This window comes from Anabas testudineus, chromosome 22, assembly GCF_900324465.2.
Source record: "Anabas testudineus chromosome 22, fAnaTes1.2, whole genome shotgun sequence".
Lineage (NCBI taxonomy): Eukaryota > Metazoa > Chordata > Actinopteri > Anabantiformes > Anabantidae > Anabas > Anabas testudineus.
The window spans coordinates 4,048,012-4,066,637 of NC_046630.1; the positions used below are offsets into that span (position 1 = coordinate 4,048,012).

The 18,626-nt window shown below is 40.4% G+C and overlaps 1 protein-coding gene across 9 annotated transcripts in view; it reads left to right on the plus strand.

Moving 5' to 3' along the window:
- numb (NUMB endocytic adaptor protein) overlaps nt 1–18,626 on the plus strand; it is a 36,559-nt gene that overhangs the window by 4,566 nt on the left and 13,367 nt on the right. For all 9 annotated transcript variants that reach the window (XM_026339198.1, XM_026339200.1, XM_026339205.1 and 6 more), the window contains exon 2: nt 15,344–15,480. In XM_026339198.1, the coding sequence (XP_026194983.1) occupies nt 15,355–15,480 (126 nt within the window). In that variant the 5' untranslated portion in view covers nt 15,344–15,354. The remainder of the gene's footprint in view (nt 1–15,343; nt 15,481–18,626) is intronic.

Sequence of the window (18,626 nt, forward strand, 5' to 3'; positions counted from 1 at the left end):
TAAATGTATTTAAGTTTGCTGTAGTATGTGTTTGTGTCTGCTAGGTAATTAATGAGATCTGGTTAGTAACAGGTGGCGGAAATCATAAAATTGACATGCCTCGTTGTCAAATAGGCCTGCTTGATTTGGTGAAAAGGTCATATTGCGATTGTTGTTGACAAAATGCGATTGCAAAATAATACATTTTTGAAATGTGTATTTCTCAACTCAACAACAGGCATTAACTGCACTTTTACGTTTAGTCATTTGGCAGACACTTTTATCTAATGCTTACAAGTTCCAGCTACTTAACTACTGATTAACTGTGTACATAGGCACTATATCTCTTGCCAATTAGCCTTTTCTGAAGTCTGTGATTTCTTTATATTTCCATAAGGGGCTTGTCGTATGGAACGACACAAATTGGGGCAGGTGATTAAACAATAAAAATAATTATCGTGAAAACACAACACAAGATGAATACATGGTGAATACAGTGTTCATATAACTCATGCCATCCATGTTTTGACAGACAACATGAAAAGCTGCCATGCCAAACTTCATGTGGCTGGAATTGAGTTACAGCCATGTCAACTTAGGTTAGGTTTAGAGTAAACTGTGTTGAAAGCATGTTCCCACAAAGACACATAATACCACTGATCTTTTTTTTACCATCTAAAGCATTATCATTCTATAGAGCAAGCATAATGCAAGACTGTACAGTCCCAGATCCAAGCAAGTGCTGGTGGTCTCTCTAAAGCAACCAGTGTGACACATCATCATAAGACCAGAGTGTCCGCTTTTTTCAGCACCTTACCTCACAACAAAGACACACAGTGATATTACAAATGCATAAGACTACTTTATTGCAAAAGACATAACACCAGTAAGCAAAGTAGAATTTTTTTTTTGCAAGTCGCAATAAGATTAATGGTGTATCACTATTCCTAAGTTTCCGTGTTGATTTCTGTGCTCACTGTGGCAATCAAGTCAATAAACACTGCAGCATAAAATTATGAATATTCCACCAATTTGTATGGCAGCTGTCAAATTTAGCTGTCCACTGTATCTGATGCTTATGCTAAAGCCAACTTACACTTAATAAAGGTTTGGCTTACTGATGAAGTTGGCACAGCAGTATTTGCACATCCTTAGGACATCTGTCCCAGTTGAGCTGGTGTTTTCCAGCAGCTGAAGTAATGTTAAATATGCCTTATTTAAACAGCAGCTACTGGTTATAAACATAACCAGCTGTAATAATGGTTATTTTTTCTGATGTTTTGCATGTTTTCGTGTTCTTTGTTAAACTCTGTCTGTTTTGCTGCATTCAATTGCTGTAAAGTTCCTCCTCACTTTGCAGTATTAACACAACATTTTGCACTGAGACATTTGGCATCATGTGAAATAATAGATTTTGCAGATAAATCTGTTTTCACTGCCTTTGTGTCAAGAGCAAGACATCGGTTTTCAAGTTTGACAAAGAATTCATTGATATCTTTATTTAAAATGATCTTAAAAACACACTTTATGTCCTATGTGTAACATCTTTCATCTATTCAGGCTTCAATGCTTTAAAAGAAATTGGACTCTTCTGCTGACTCTTGGTTTATAGGGAAACTTTCTCTGGCCCATATGAGCGTACTTGGACCAACACTGGTTGTTGTGTAACAGTCTGATCCACTGGCTTCTCTGTTCTGTTAGATAACTGTATGGTATGAGTAAGCAAAAGATTCAGTGATGCAGCATTCAGGTTTGATGGTGTAATAGGTATTTTCTCATTGACAAAATGACTAAAGAGTTATTGTTGAACTGTTTCTGGCCACCGTAGTGTTGACAATGGAGGGAGGAGCGGGCACAGCAGCCACCATTGTAGCCTAGCCTAATCGATCATGAACGTTCCCCAGCACAAGAGAGATGTCAATTATTAATGAGCTGAATATCAAGTTCTGCCTCAAGTTGAGAGGCTTAGTTTTTCTATAAGACATTGCTGCTAGCTAGAATTAGTTTTAGACACCAGACTGTTTTCGAGGGGAATGTGAGTGGGAAAGAGTATGTTTGGGACATTCCAGTTGAATTAACTTTGCTTGGTCAGTCCACATTCCTTTCAGATGATGTGAAATTAGTCAGAAATAGGTAGAAAGTGTTTTTTCACAGTAGGAAAGGGTTGTCAGTGAAGAAAGGTGTTGAGGAACATGTTTCTAATGTGTTGCATCACTGTGCAGCAAGTGCTGCCTTGAGCATTGCAGCTTTTTGTTTACCACAGAATTACAGGGACAGGTGTATGAGCAGCTTGTGTGTGAGCATTTGTTCTATGTCTGCTGTGTATTTTGGATTTCACAGTGCGTGAATAAAACGGTAACGTTTGCAGTAGCACCTTCACACACCCCACTTCACCATCAAGCGGTCTGCGAAGAGGATGTCTGGCTTGTGAGGGTGCCACTGTGCTGAGTCGACAGGATGGAAACAATGGCTTTGCTGTGCTGCTTGTCTGTTTGGCCGCCTTCATGCAGCATTTCAGTGAGGGGCACCGCCGGCTTTTGGCTCTGTGAGCCTTGTTGACCAGGCCTTTGCCTGCTGGTCACTGACCCGTTGTGCCCAGAGTGCCTGCAGCTCATCAGGCCTCTGAGGGCTGCTGATTATCCCACAGTAATTGGTGCCTGGGCTCTGGCTGATCAAAGATGACCAGCTGATTGTGGAGCCCTGGTAATTTTCCATTCTCCGATGCGCTGCAGTCCTTGCCTATTTGTCTGTCCTCCTGCCTGCCTGCCCAGAACCTGTCTTTGGCAGAGAAGGGACAGACTTGACATCTGTCGGCTTTATTATTCCTACTTTTCTCATAATAGGTGACAGGGCTTTGCTGTCCTTTTCTTTCTCTATCAAGAAACATATCTTCCTTATTGAATTAAATAAAAGACTCGAAAAATGGGTAGTATTCAGCTTCTCAAATCCATAGATAATGGTAAGGTCACAAGTTCAAGCCCTGGAGCCAGTGTGTCCAATATTTGTGTGGCATGGTTGCTTCCTACTTCCTCCTTACACCTCACCCATATAACATGCTGGTTTTCCGCTGAGCTGAGCTCTGTACACTCACTTTTTAACTGCTGAGTTTGCTCTCTGCTTCGAGGTGTGGTGGTCAGTGACATCAACTGGAATAAAAATACATTTAAACCTCATAAAACCTATCAATTATGCTTACATAATAATGTCTTATTAAGTTGGCCAAGTTCTAAAATGTAAACTGGCTTCATTGCCTGCCCGAGAGACTGCTTGGCTGAATGAGTGGACACAGTGAAAGCACTCCTATTGTTCATATTACAGCCTTCTACTTTAGACTGTTTTATTAAAAGAGTTGTCCAACATTTTTGGAAAAAGAAGGCGTCTACCATGACTGCTGAATCATTCCTGGCTCTAAAATAAAAGTACACCATGGAACAAGTTACTTGACATTTAGAAACCATTTCTTGCATAAACCTCAAGAGCTTGGAATCACAGTGTTTTGGAGCGAGACCTGTGGTGATATAATCTCATTCCTAGAGTGCATAGTCCAGCTTCACACCCTCACAGGTGCTTTCCAGATTGATTTGCCAGAAATAGCCTCTAAAATGAAGCAATTTCTGGACTTTTTTCTTATATCTATTTGAACTGTTAAGATTGAAATTTTCCCTGTACCTTGAAGATGCAGTGTCCTGTTCCCTAATCAAATTTAAACACCAAACTAAGAAAGCTCCAACCACCCAGCCAATGTATCTATGTAAAAACGGCATACTCTCAGAAGGTGAAATGGTGTCATAGGTTTAAAATAAAAGTGGAACTAATTCACCTTTATTGAGAAACAAAGTCCTGCCCTGTCCTGGGCTGCACTGGCTCAATATGTTGTGTAACTTAATATTCTACATTCATCCTCAGCTTGGCTGATAGTACAACCAGATACTATGAACAGGGTTCATGTAAAGAACAGTACAGAAAATACTACAACACCATTTACATTTGTCACAAGACCAGTTTGGTTGGCTGGTTCCTGACGTCAGTGCAGTCTGCCAGGCATCATGTGGTTCACATTACTGTCAGTTTTCTTTTTCTCTTTGAAGGCGAATGGTATGTAGCTTTTAGACAAAAGTCACAGACCAGACAAGTCACAGAAATCAGTTTTTCTGATTATATCATATGTGTGTGTGTGTGTGTGTGTGTGTGTGTGTGTGTGTGTGTGTGTGTGTGTGTGTGTGTGTGTGTGTGTGTGTGTGTGTGTGTGTGTGTGTGTGTGTGTGTGTGTGTGTGTGTGTGTTTCTATGAACTTCATGTGTTTTTCTGGGTGTCTTGGTTTGGTCAGAGGGCTAGTGCAGCAATAGCATGTCTGTTCACTCAGCAGGAAGTTCCTGTTCCACTCCATCTTCTCATTGCTCCTGCTGCTCGACAAATACTGCTACTGACACACACACACACACACACACACACACACACACACACACACACACACACACACACACATGCACATAGTGTCCCACTGACCAATGGTACAGTGTTGCTGTTTACCAATAATGTTGGGATGAAAAGCTGTATTATTGACAACACATCAGCAGCTGGAACCACAGACTGTGCTCTCTGTTATATTGATTCTTCTGTGAGTATTTTTCCATGTAATCACTTTTCTTTCTTGCTAATTTTCATCCTTTATTCTCAGGCAGTGTTTCATTCATCCTTGTTCAAGTCACACGCTCCCCTTTTTGTCTGTCTGCGTTTAAGCTCTCTGTCACTTGTGATTGATGCCCGCTCAGTCTTCTTCCTGTGTGTATGCAATGCGTCAGATTAAGTGTCAAGTGTGTGTGAATGTCAGAAGCCTGCAGTGCCGTGTTTAAGGCCATTGCAAATTCCCTTAACCCTGCAGCTTGATGTAGACGATGATGATGATGATGGTGGGTGTGGGGCAGTGAAGAGTGACAGGCCTTCAACACTCAGTGAGCACAATCTGACATCATTCCTTATTGTGGGGCTTTCCTTGCCTTTTATACACATGGATACTCTGCCTAAATCTTTATTTCACATGAATGAAACAGAACAAACTGTTGGGCCTGTCTTTTGTTTTAGAAGAATAGCTTGCTAGTTGCAATGCAATGATTTGCATGAAATGTTTCACTTTACTTTACTATTTCTGCTGCTGTGACCACAGCTATAGAGACCACAAACTTATGTTTATTAATCTTGATGAATTACGGAAGGAAAGCTATTTTCTGCATCTACTCTGTTTCTATATTGGCTCACAGGCATGGGTTTATTTGCATGCTGTGTAGTGGCTCTATGCCTTACCTTATGCTACTGCTAAATATTTCTGTTTACCAAGAGAGGAAATAGTACTGATGATTATTACACAAACAGCCAGCTTTTAGCCATTACCCAATAGTTTCCAGGATTGTACCGCCACATGAAAGTATATTGTAAAGGTTCCATTAAACACCACTGACTTTATGATTAAACTTTCCCTTTTTGCATCAGCACCACACATAGAACAGAAAAATTATCCCCATGTTGCTTAATTCGTCATGGGTTGGATTGGAAACTCATTTGGGGACTGAGTTAATTGGCTCTGCTCACTGCACCATTTTTCTTTTTCTGTAGTTTTTCTTTGATGTCTGAAATGAATCACTTTCTTTTTCAGTTTGTGATCACTTAACAGTCCCCATGTTTAATCCGTAAATATTGGTATAAACTGTGCATTTGCCTGAGGCCGTCAGGCCAGTTACATTGGTGCGATTCGGCACCCTTTAATCACAGCTTCATTTAAAGGGCAAAGTCATTTGGTAGCTGCAGGGAAGACATCTCCTCTGAGTCGCCTCAACTGGAGTAAAGAAGAAGGAAGAAGATGACAAACAGAAACCAGAGTAGAGGAAAGTGCTGATGGTGGCTCACCAATTAAAGAAACACTTGAATATAAAGTAAAAATAAAGCATTTGGAAGTATGTTGCACTCATCCCTGATACTGTATTAGATATTTTCTGAACTAATGATAGTGATTGCTTTCCTCTGTGCTATTTGTGCTCCTAATCACCTAAACTGCAGTTAGGTGTTGGCAGCCGGTGTGTGTCAGCAGTAATGACTTTGTTTCAGAAACCCAGCTGTAGCATAGCACTTGCTGTGCTGTGGTTAAATCAGAAATGACTGTGTGGAAAAGCTGAGTGTTAACTGTGCATGACATTTACAACAGGCTGTCTTTAAGGTGTCACTCAGCTATCAATAATATCATCTTAGGTGTTTTCTTTTGTGTTTCTGTAGCTCTTTAGTAATCACTCTAGTGACAAGCACTCTATACTGGCTGTCTCTGCTCTGCATGCTAACTGGCTCATAGTGCGACAACCAGACCTGTTTAACTTGACAGAAACGGTGTGTCTGACTGTGTGTGACACAGTCTGAGGCTTTCTTTTTGGGAAAATGGCCTGTTAGTTTGTGATTTAATCCTCAGCTTGTCTTGATGCTAACAGGGGTCTAAGTTGACATTTTCTGCGGTCGGTTGTAAAGTGAATGTTGACACATCGGACTTGTAATAGAAACAGAATTCCTGGAACTGAACCAAAGTTCTCAGATTGTGACAGTCTCCACCCTGCTCACTATCCACAAAGACCCTCTGGTCTCAGGTTGCACCAAGTTTACAAAATCACAGTTGGGACTACTGATCCAGGTAGGACTAGCGTTCAGTTTTACTGGATTAATTTGCTGTTATATATGAGTATATTCACTGCCTGGGAATATAAATTTCAATCTTATATCAGCATTCTTCCTGTGAGACTCCAAAAATGTGCTAATGCTCGCCTTTTTTGTTAACATAAGTAGGATTAATAGATCATGTATTAACAGCACTTTGCTGAGGCCTGGTGAATATGTAACATTGGCTGTGTTTCCTCAGGTCAGTGCTGTGCTTGGCTATAATGCTTAGTATGTAGTTAGTATTTGGCCTTATTTCTCCACCTTGCTGCAGCTGTGACTAATGGCATTTTATTTCGCCAAACACCACTAAAGCTTAATAATGAAGCAAGTTTGGCTCTGGGGCTTTGAGAAGCTTTAGCTGTCTGTCTCACTTGCAGTTGTGCCATATGTATGAGTGTGATTTCATGAGCATAGTGCTTTTGAGAGTGTGTGTTGTGTTTACATTTGAGGGGTTTATGCATGTGTGCATCCTACTTCTGCTTGTGTGTTCTCTGTACTGTTGCTGCAGTGTGTGTGCGTCTGTGATGTCAAGGGGAAAAAGCAAACATGGTTTCCATGAGTAGCTTTTTTGCTCCGAGGTTTACTCAAAGTTTCCCAGAAGAGTTCACTTCTAGAGTGAGGGATGATGTGTTGCAGTTTGCTGTGAGTGATCTCCTGTGTGGAGGTTAAAGTTTTGTCTTACATTTTGCACATTTTGTCTTCCCAACAAATAAAGATGAGAGCTATTACTCTCAACTGAAATGAAAAGGAGACATGGTTGTTTCAGGCCAGCTGGTGTACAAACTAACAGCCACTTTGTCAGCCAGTATGCAAAATCACTGACACTTACTTAGAGACATGTTCCCATGGCTGCCACGGGAGTAGATATCTACTGTGCTGTCAGCAGCGGTCTGCTGTAAAGAGGGCCCAGGATTGTTTGAGTCGGGACACCCAGATCACTACATCACACCCCATCTTGCAGGCCACTGCTTGTCAGCAGCCCCTCTCCACAGTATTACTATAGTGTTTATGGCTCAATTCATTTAATTGAAACTCCACTGTATTTGGCATACCAGCCCCCCCTAGAAGATATGTTCAAAAACAAACACAGAAATGCTTTTTCAGAAATGGTTTGGGGGAAAAATGAACATAAATTTTAAGGATGCCTCCTTGTGGCCTTGTGATGGAAACCAGACCCTGCCTATTGATTCAATCTGTGATTCATCATCAGGGCATGCCTGACGAGAGATGATACAGTGACAGCGATTTGCCACTCCCTGGTGCCGGAGTACTTGCCCTGGCTGCTTAAATGTGGCCTCAGCTGTTACCCAAAGTGACATGTGGCTCTCCGTGCTGTGTGAATGGCCTACTGGCTGGTTGACTAGCTCTTGGGTTGAGACCCCTTAATGCCACGCCTGGACGCTCCTGGATATATGCACGCACAAAAAGCCAGACACATAGATCTCCACTCATGTCTTCTAACACACAAATCTAGAAGTGGCTGGAGTGGAGAGCAACTTAATATCCCCTGTGCAGCAGTCTGGGCCCTCTTTTTGTTCTCTTTATCAGCCCTAACCCTGGTCAGTCATGTGCACACAGGAAACGGGGGTCATTGTGTCTTGCTAGGGGCAGTGAACAGATTGAAGGTCTCTGAGATGATTCAGTGACAGACAGAGAATAAGTGACGTGTGCAGACAGTAGCCAGCACTCCTATTCCCACTATTTCCTTCCTCCTTGGAGTACCACCCATTTTTTATAACCTGTCTCTTTGGCTTTTGATTCATCTCTTTAACATCTTTAACCTCCTAAAATAAATGCTTTCCAAGATTAACAATATAACAATACTGACTCATTGTCCTGCTGGCTTAGACATGTTTCAGTATTATTAGATCAGCTTCATGTCAAACTGGTAATGCCTTCTGCATTTGGCTGACTTTTACAGTTCAACACTGAAGCATAGGCCAGGTGAAATTGCTTTGTTTGTTTAGCATTCAACCCTTTGATCACACATTATTTCATCATGGGTGCCAGGTTGTGTCTGTAAATTATTGTTCAGACACATGTTGTACCTGGTAAAGAAAGTAATTTTGACTATTGTGGGGACATTGATGGTGTATTAAAGCAGAGCAGGCTGTGGGGAGCCGGAGCAGGTGGTGATAACGATGATGCTTGCACAAGCCACTTAATGTATGACAAATTTTCATTTGAATCTTTTTTTTTATATATATAATAAATACATGCCTACAAAGGTCCCAGATTATGCTGCAATGTCTCCGCAACACATTAGAGAACAGTACCTCAGTTTTGTCTTGATTTAGGTCAGACAATTTTTTCAGATCCTCAGGATTTACTGAGAAGTAGAGCTGGGTGTCATCTGCATAAAATTGATATGTTACAATTGTTAATTAAAACATCCTAAGATAACATACAGATATAGAAATAATACATTTGTTTCAGGAACAGATATTTAAGGTACTCCAAAGTCCAAAGTAGTTGGTTCATATACATTAGCTCCTGGTGCTACTAAATATTTCTATTGATCTATATCAACAAATTGTCTTAACAGATCAATGGAGGTCTTATCTTTAATCAGACAATAAGCTAATATCCAAGAGAATTACATTTAAATCATATAAATACACTTTGGTGGAAGGAAATGTCAGTGAATTTTCAGCAGTCAAACCACATATTACAGCCAATAATACTGAATTAACTGCATTGGAGAGAAACTGTGACACTAATTAATTCTCTATTGATGCATGTGACCCAGAATATTACATGTGGGGGTCAGTATTAATGAGTAGAGCTGCAGGATGCCTCATCTCACATTGTCTTTTTGTAGTCAAACACTAAATATCAACCTCACACTATCATTAAATCAGTTGCAGCCCTGAGCAGTGTAGTTACATATTTTGGACCTTTAGTGAGTTGTGTTGTATTTATTGCACCTTTCCCTGACCTTTGACACTGATCTTGGTCCCATATTTAGTCAATGTCTTTTTTTGAATTTCGCACCCTCTCCATTGTGTGACCAGCCTTGCTTTCATTTTGATGCACCGCACACTTTCAGCCAGATTTTCTCGTTGTGTTTTTTTATTCTGCTCCTCTTTTTACATAACTATGTCAAGCCGCAAACCAGTGCCTGGAAAATTGGATTACCACGGTAACAGCATTTTTCAAATTCTCTGTTCATATGGCCGTTTGGGAGCAGAACAGAGGCGCTATCACCTCAACTTGGCCAGCTCCCTGATAACAGGGCCAAGCAGATATGTCTGACCAGACCTGCTTTGCATTATGAATGGATGGCCTTATTGATTGAAGCTATACTATCTTAGTGTTACTCTCCGGGCTGTGAACTGAGTCTGAACAAAGATAACACTCTCTCCCTCAACACAACAGTATAAAATAAGATGAAAACTAGCGGCTGGCTACTGGTGGGGCAGGCTGAAAGGTTAGAGACAGTGTGGCCCTTTTGTCTTGAATTGATGCCCATTCCCTCTTTTTCTCTCACGCTCTCTTTGCCTCTCCCTCCCTCTATCTCTTCTTTGAAACTCAACCACTGCACTCATCCTTAGGATCCTTCTGTAAGGATTAATCAGTTTTCCATTCCTGGAGAGATTATTCAAATACTGTTACATCTACAGCCAGCAGCGGGACTCCCTCTCTTCTTCCCAGGCAGCCTTGCAGCACTGATTGAGTCTTCTTTTCCCATAATTTCCACTATTTCTGTTGTTTTGTCTTCTGTGCGTCCTTTCCGTGTCTCTCTTCTCCAGTGTACAGTTTATCTACATTTATGATGCTGAGCTGTCGATGATATTGCAAATGGGAGTTTCCAGAGAGCTCCAGTCTTTTTGTTCTTCGCTGTTGCTTGTTTCTATGAATATGAACGTGCACACACACACACACACACACACACAGTATAAATGGTTCTTGTGTAATTGTCCTCATTAGTGCCGGTAGGTGAACAGCCAGAGATCCTCATGGCAGCAGACTATAGGCGCTGTGACATCTCCAGCAGGGTTCAGATCCAGCTTTCTTACAACAAAGCCTTTACCTCCTTAGCCCCCTATTCTCCTCACCCCCCTCCTAGCTTTTCAGTCTTTCTCCAAGCCTCCCCATTCAGTCTTTTTGTTATTTATAAATTAAAAACGTCCTGAGTGTTGTTTTATTTTTGATACTTTAAATTTAGACATGTGGTTTTCTTTTAACATCATCAACACAAGCATGAGTTTAGTTTTTTTAAAAAGGTTTTAACAAGAGTTTTCCTTCGGGGGTTGATAAATTATCTTATTTTATCTTCAGTATATAAAATGCATGTTCTATGGCTTTTGCTATTGTTTTGTAGATATACAAATATATTATTATTATTATATTGAGTTGCATTTGTTTGCTTCATTTCTTTTTTGCCATTAATGCCTCTCATAAAGTCTGATGTACAGTGGCAATAAAAAAATGTATATGAAAATGTATACTAACGTTACCCCGATGAGGTTATAAAGCTATAATAATGTGATTCTGTTAATTTTGCTAAAAACAACTTTTGAGACATTCTAACCACAGATAAATTATATTATTAATTACTATAAAATAAATTGCGCTAATTCATTTTCTGCTATTTTTTAATTCCCGTTTCCAGCTTCTTCAGCTGCCTCGTACCCTCTCCTTCTGTATCAACTTTTTATTATTTTTTCCATTCTAATTAATTTTCTTCCCTGTTCCACTTATGCATGTTGAATTTTCTTTTCCATTACCTTTTCCTCTCCTCTGCCTGTCTCACTTTGTGGCTCCATCTTTGTCTCCCACCTTGCCTCCCTTCTTGCCTCCCTTCTTCTGGCTCATGGTCACACAAGGGACCCAACCTGCACCAGACGATCACAGCCAGACTTTCCCCCTCAGTGCTCACTGTGTACTCCATCTTCCACACTGCCTGGTCTAGAGCTACAGAATGTTTGGGATACGCAGATTTCATACATTAAGTCCATGTTCAACCACCCGAGTGTTTGACCTAGGGTCACAGAGAAAGGAATTTTTTTCCAAGTGAAAGTGCTTGTGTAAGAAATTACTTACCTACGTAAATCCTTCAGATTATCACATGATCTGTTCAGGTTTGTTGAGAATAGCCAAAAGAGTTAGAAAATTGTGCATTGGGGAAAAATTTATGGCATGTTTTAATTCTAGTTGACTTTGGAGCTTACACTGGTCTGAACCTCACTCATCTAATGCGTTCTTTTATTTTGTTGGCTCAAATTATTGATTACCATTGATTCATTCTGTCTGTATCACTGGGGTATAAAGGGTTATGATAGATGTAAATCTTCAGTAGCAGTCCCTCTTTAGATGTAGGTTTTTTACATTACATTACATTTAGTCATTTAGCAAACACTTTTATCCAAAGCGACTAGCAATTCAGGCATAAGGATATAAGGTGGGAGGTAGGTAGGCAGGTCAAAGCCAGGATTTGAACCCCGATCTCCCACATAGAGGGTGGCAGTCTTACTACTACACTATGCAGCCGCTTTTACATAAGATTATAGTAATGTTTTGGTAGATGTGAATTTTTAAGTAGGGATCATTCCAAACATTTTGACAACACCACTCATATCATCAACAGCAAATGCATGATTTTGTTCACACCACATGCATATATGCACTTTCACTTCAAATTCCTGTTCTCTTATTTGTCTCTCTTAGATACAGCACTAAGCAGGAGAGGTGTGTGGGTTGTAAGCTGGCATGAGCGTTAAGTGATTTTAAAAGACTTAGTAAGGCACTGCTAGAAGAGGCAAAAAACGATGGAGCGCGTTAATGGGCCAACATCAGCCTATAAGACCAAAAAATACTGCTATTTACCAGACTTTCTTGGATAAATTTCGAAAGATCTTTCAAAATCCCCTGAGAGGAAATGTCTTTCGTTTTTTCTGCACTCAAGTCTAGGGGGATCAACTATTTTAGAGGCTTTTGTCTCTGGGTTTTTGTCTTCTGGTCAGACAAAATGAAACATTTGAAGACCTTTGTTTTCATAATTTGGATGTTTTTAGATTTGGGTTGGACAAAACTATTGATGTTTGGATGTTTCCTTCCTAGACATGTTGAAGAAAAAGGCAACGGGTTAATTGATAAATCAGTTTTTGCAGTTCTAACGAGCCTTCATCTGGTAGCTATCTGCAGAAAATGTGTGGTTGTCAAATTGGCAAACTGGTTAGCTAGAACCAAAACGCAGCTGTTTTAATTACTGAGAAGACTGGAAAGAGGTGCCTGTTAATGAAATCTGCCTACCAACTTTCCAGCTTATCATTTAAAGTATCACAAACAAATTTGTTTTCTTCAAAATGTGTCAAAAACACTGTTGACTCATCTCGACAATATGCGTATACGCCAGCAGTGTGTTTTGTTGATGCTGTATCTGTTGACAGAGTCATTAATGTATTCCAGGTGACAATGTTAACTGAAAATAGATGCACATCACGTTGAAAACAAATACTGTAATTTGTGCCGTCTAAGACAAGGTGCTCGAGCAGACAAATTTGTTTTCCTCCTGCTCCTCCTCTTCACTCTGCAGGCTGGAAGCATACAGTCTGTCACTGGCACTGCAGTAAGCCCAAACATGATATGACCTAAATAAACGAGCAGGAGTGAGAGATGAAGCAATATTTTTCCCTCTCACTCAGTCGTCTTGTTTTCAAACACTTCACTCTGCCGCAGGCTGCAACTTGTGCATGTGAAAGTCAAGTGCATACACACATTTTTAAACAGAGTGGATGCATTTACTGCATTTTACGACACCTACAAAGGTATTTGGCTGCTCTAGGTCTAGGTCGCAGATACTTGAACTCATCTAATTTTCAAATGTACACCTCTAGACGTTGATTCTACTTCTTTTTCAGAGAGCTCTTTGTGCAAATTTGTTTGTGCCTATAATACGGCTCAGGGGTTGTGGTTGTCTCTCTGTGATTCATGCTAGGAGCAACAGGCAACAGATAAGAGGCTATACCACAGTTTCCTGTGACGGGGGTAAAAAAAGGCAGTCCCACCCATTTAAAAGTTGTAGATAGTTCATAAAATGCAGCTTGTTAAAATGCCTACATATCAAGTTGTGAGTCTTTTGTAGGTTATTTTGTTTTGAGTCTCTTGTAGGTGTGCTCAGGCTGTCTGAAGTGCAGAAATATGCTACTGCCATGTGGCACGTTTGGTCCCAGTACATGGTCCACTCTCAGGCTCCTCTTCAGTGAGTTTTGATGCGTTTATGTGTGTTTCGGTGGCCTGGTCAGGGATGAACACTTGATTGTGTGCTGCCCACAGAGCTGGAGCCTGGCACAGACAGATAAGAGAGCCTCACCTCAAACACACTTTCTACCCGGAGCAATTACCGGCTCACAGGACAGGTTTCATTATGCAAACAGACAGCTCAGTGTGTGTGTGTGTGTGTGTGTGTCTGAAGTTAAGTAGGTGCATATGTGTGCGATCGCTGTGAGCATGTGCAGGAGTTCAAGCTACTATGTTGCTGCTTGTTCTTATGTGTACGCGTTCACAGACAGTTAGTTCTTCTGGATTAAAGACCTTTAATCCTGTCAGATCCTCATCAGCTCTAAAGTTAATGGGTACGACTTGTAAGTGAAGGAGTATGCTCTGTGCTCCTATGTTAAAAGTGAGAATTGCATGGCTGACTGATTCCTGGTCCGCAGTTATGAGTTTCTACGGAAGACATGAGCTAGGCTTTAGATGATTGATGCACCTCTCAGTTCTAGTTTGGATCAGCAACTTTTAATTGGACCTCTGCTCCTAATCTGCTCCCAAAGCCAAGCAGACATCCACTACTTGACAGTAGTGCTTTTAACCTGATTAATTGTGCTGTGTTAAAAACCTAGAATCAACACTACTACTACTACTACTACTATTTTCCTTGTGGGATTAATAAAGGGTTTTGAATTTTGAAGTGATTTGGTTGCTTTGGCCAGTTCTATTTGTGATAGTGACATTGTGCTCTTCAAATAATTGGTGTGATCTCAGCTATTACTATGAATAAGTCCAAACCTGAGTTTAAAATAAGCTAATAGTTTTGCTAGATTTGTTTTTTCGCTGTTTTTAGAGGTTATCTTCTTCTTCTATCTTTCTGTCTACAAATAACAGCAAGTATTGAGAGTTTTTGCCCAGTGATTCAAACTAGTTAAGTAGCTGATAGCATGTTGTATCTAGATTTCATCATTTATATAGAACAATCATATCAAAAAAGGTATCTAAAGGATCTATTTGGTAGTCATGTATCTGTAAACTTGTAGTCCTCATACAACACAGCAGGTAAAACATTCTCTCAACAGGAGCGGCAGACTGTCCTCAGTGTCCTCTCTTTTATTTGGGCCACCTTGACCCCCAACACTACAGGGACTCGTGCTCCTCTTTATGAGTCACAGACACAACACTTGACTGTGTTGTGCACCTATTCAGTGTTCAAAGCAGTCCTATTTACTCTGACTAAGCACAATGCCCGAAAGTGACTCTGCTCAATCACCATCTATTATTAAATACAGGAACTTGACTAACTTCTGTTTTGACACTTGCTATTGATTGCACGTGAATATGTACATTTCCTAGATTTGTTTTAACTGTTGCTACTTTTCATATTTCTGCAGCTTTTTGTTTGCTGCTGACAGCAGAGTTTTCATGCAATTAACAAAGTGTCTCTCACCATTCCCAGGGAGCTCAGCAATGAATAAGCTGCGGCAGAGCTTCCGCCGGAAGAAAGATGTCTACGTGCCGGAGTCGAGTCGGCCGCACCAATGGCAGACAGACGAAGAGGCAGTCCGCACCGGAAAATGCAGCTTTGCAGTGAAGGTGACTCTCAGCACAGAAACATCTGTACACAATCTCACACTTCACAGACACACAAGCTCATGCACAATGAGCTGGACTGACCTCAAGCGTGGCACACTCACGCTCAGGAACAAGGACGCTGCTTATTATTAATCACAAGCCTTCAGAGTGTGAGCACAGCTTTTATCTGGGTTGCCACAATGTCTGCTGTAGACATCCAAACCTGTGTGTGTGCAAGATGGATTTCTGGCATCCAAGAGTAATGGGATGTATTTGAATCATTGCAGTGGTGAAGAGCAAGACAACTCAGTAGGATAGACGGTATCTTCATAAATGAGTCTTCAGTGATTCAGAAATATACAAACTGGACGTGCTGTGCTGCATTGCTGTATTGTGGCAACAAGACCTTCCACTTTTGCAAACAGAAGCGCAACGGTACGCTTCCTCTCTTCACATGGTTCCAAATGCTCACCTTGCCCAAATCAAATGGGAAATGAAAACCTCAGCGTAGAGAGAGAAAACTAATGTGAGTTGTGCATAAGCATGTGTACAGGTTATGAATTATTGGTGTAATCCTGTTTTTTTTTTTTTGAGCAAGAAAGTAGATTTGAAAATGTCTTTAGTGTAGTGAGAAGGTGGAAGTGACGGTGGTGAGAAAGAAAAGGAAGGTAGTAGAGGAAGTTTACCATTACTTTGGAGATTCAGTTGTCAAGGTGGGCAGACAAAGACTTGAGTGGAGTTGGTTTAGGATAGAAAAGGGATGTGGCGTGTTTGTGTGCCACTTCAAGACACGTGTGCATTTGTTGTTGTTCTCACATTCAGTTTTTTTTTTTTTTACCACTTTTCTCCAACTAGATAATGTTAATGATCTTTATCTTCATGTAGATACTTGGAGATCTGGGTGAAGAGGATTCATTTCTTTTCATAAAATGTTCGGCCTCCGTAAAGCAACAAAGCAATAAAACAACAAAGCAAACCAAGGCTATGTAACTATAACCACCCAGGAGGTATACCTTACCAAACTGTGCAGACAGGTGACTGTCCATTGTTGTAGGGTCTTGTTCTAAAAATCTTATGCCAAACGTTTAAAGTAGTGAATTGAAGTCAGTGATTTTATAGACATTTTTAGCCACATTGAATATAAAAATGATCTCTGCTCGTTGTGCTTTCTTATACTTTTGCAGCTGCACACACTTCTCCACCAGCATTTTTCGTCAGCTCTGGCTTTCACTGTGCACTGTGCAACCTACCATGCTGCTACTCTGTACCACTCCTCCCCCTCCTGCTCCCTGTCTCCCGCTCTAGGTGCCTCAGAGAAGCTCAATTGTGAGTGGGTTGGAATAGTTGCAATGAAATTATCACCAACTGCCACACTACAGGGTAACAATCAGAGGGCAGGAAAGAAGATGCAATGGAGAATGAGAAGAAGAAAAGATTCAAAGTGGTGTGGAGGAGATTTGAGGTGTTGAATGTGTTAAGATTAAGTGATATGAGCCTTTAGTGTTGTGGCTTGGGGCTTCCCAGCTACATAGTGCCTGTGGAAAGCACCAGATTTAAGTTTTCATCTATGACTGTTCACAGCCTGTAATTGACATGTAATATCTAGCAGCAGTTGTGCATTCATTTAAGTGTGTAAATGTTGTTTTCATGCACAAATTGCCTAGACAGACAGTTATTCATGCTTCAAGGTGATTGTGAAAGGCAGAAAAATGTAGACTTGCTTTTTTTTGTGTGGATATGTGAGTCTTCTGAGACCACTGAAGGCTGGAGATGAATGTGAGATTAGATTAAATTACTTGTGTTTGTGTCTTACCATCTAAACCAGATGAGAAGGCAATGTACTTATTTGTCCTTGGTACGTTTAAACTGTTTCTACTTATTTGTATGGAAATGAATAAGTTTGTTTCTGTGTGAGCTTGTTTTCTGCAGTTATTTGCACATTGGAAAGAAAGCGAGGCTTCTCACAGCGAAGACTTTCTATTGAATCTGACAGAATCTTTTGCTGAAACTGATTTATGGCCAATACTTTGAATTAATTCCTGGAATCCATCTGGGTTAGTTCCAGACACCCCAACAAAGCCAACTCCACCTCACTGATAGTGCTGTTTTTTCATACTTAAGTGTAAATGTCACCTCTAGCTAGAGGAGCTTTTAGAATATTTGTATTACTCTTCAAAAGAACCTGGTCTCCAGGCTAATAAGCTAAGCTAACCATGGCTCCTGGAACATATTCACTGTACAGACAAGAGGCATCAATCTACATATATACATTTTGGCAAGACATTAAATAAACACATCTCCCTAAATATTTAAGCAGTCATTAGCCCACAAGACTCATTTCTACTAAAAAATACAATTATGTTGGATATAAAACAAACCAAATGGACATTTCTTAAAATACATACTGCACTTAAAAAAGAAACAGTCCAGTGCCACAAGGCATCCAGTACAGGACACAGTAAAAAAAAAAAAAAAAAAAGTTTGGTTGGATACCTGTGTTCTTATGGGTTAAAGATAATATCCAAATATGCAAACAGTAAAGGTTTGTCCTTTTTTACTGTCTGGCTGTTGACTTGACCTCTGTCATAGCTTATCATTGGCTGCTTCAAATGTTTACACAGTGTGAATTTAAGCACACCCCACTGCCTGTGCTGACCCTTTACTGCTGGATAATAAACCCCAGTGAAAGAGAAACGTAAATGCAGGATCTCATGGTTAGTCTCTTGTCATCACCATAAATAACAGCACAATAATAATATGACGATATATATAAATATAAACAACCTGTAATCCTTCCTCACTGTAGGATGGATTAGTGCTGAGAGAAACTAATCCTAGAGTCAGCCCTCAGACAAATGTGGGTTTCAGAACCAAATTACCCTACACATGTACATGATTTGTTTTTTTCAAGCTGCTTTGGAAGAGTTCATGATAACTGTGAATTTTTGGCCTTCAGATTGTTGGCTTCTGGCTAGTTACTAACAGGATAGAGTAAGATGCCCCGATGAAGCCTCTGTTGGTCAGTTTAAGCTTCTCCTGTATTTACTCATCTCACCTCAGTCACTATATGTCTTCTAGCTGATCCCTTGTTAGCATTACTGCTGCTTTCATTGTCCTCACTACCAACAGCTGCCTGCTCACCCTCAGTATTGTCCTTAATAAAAATT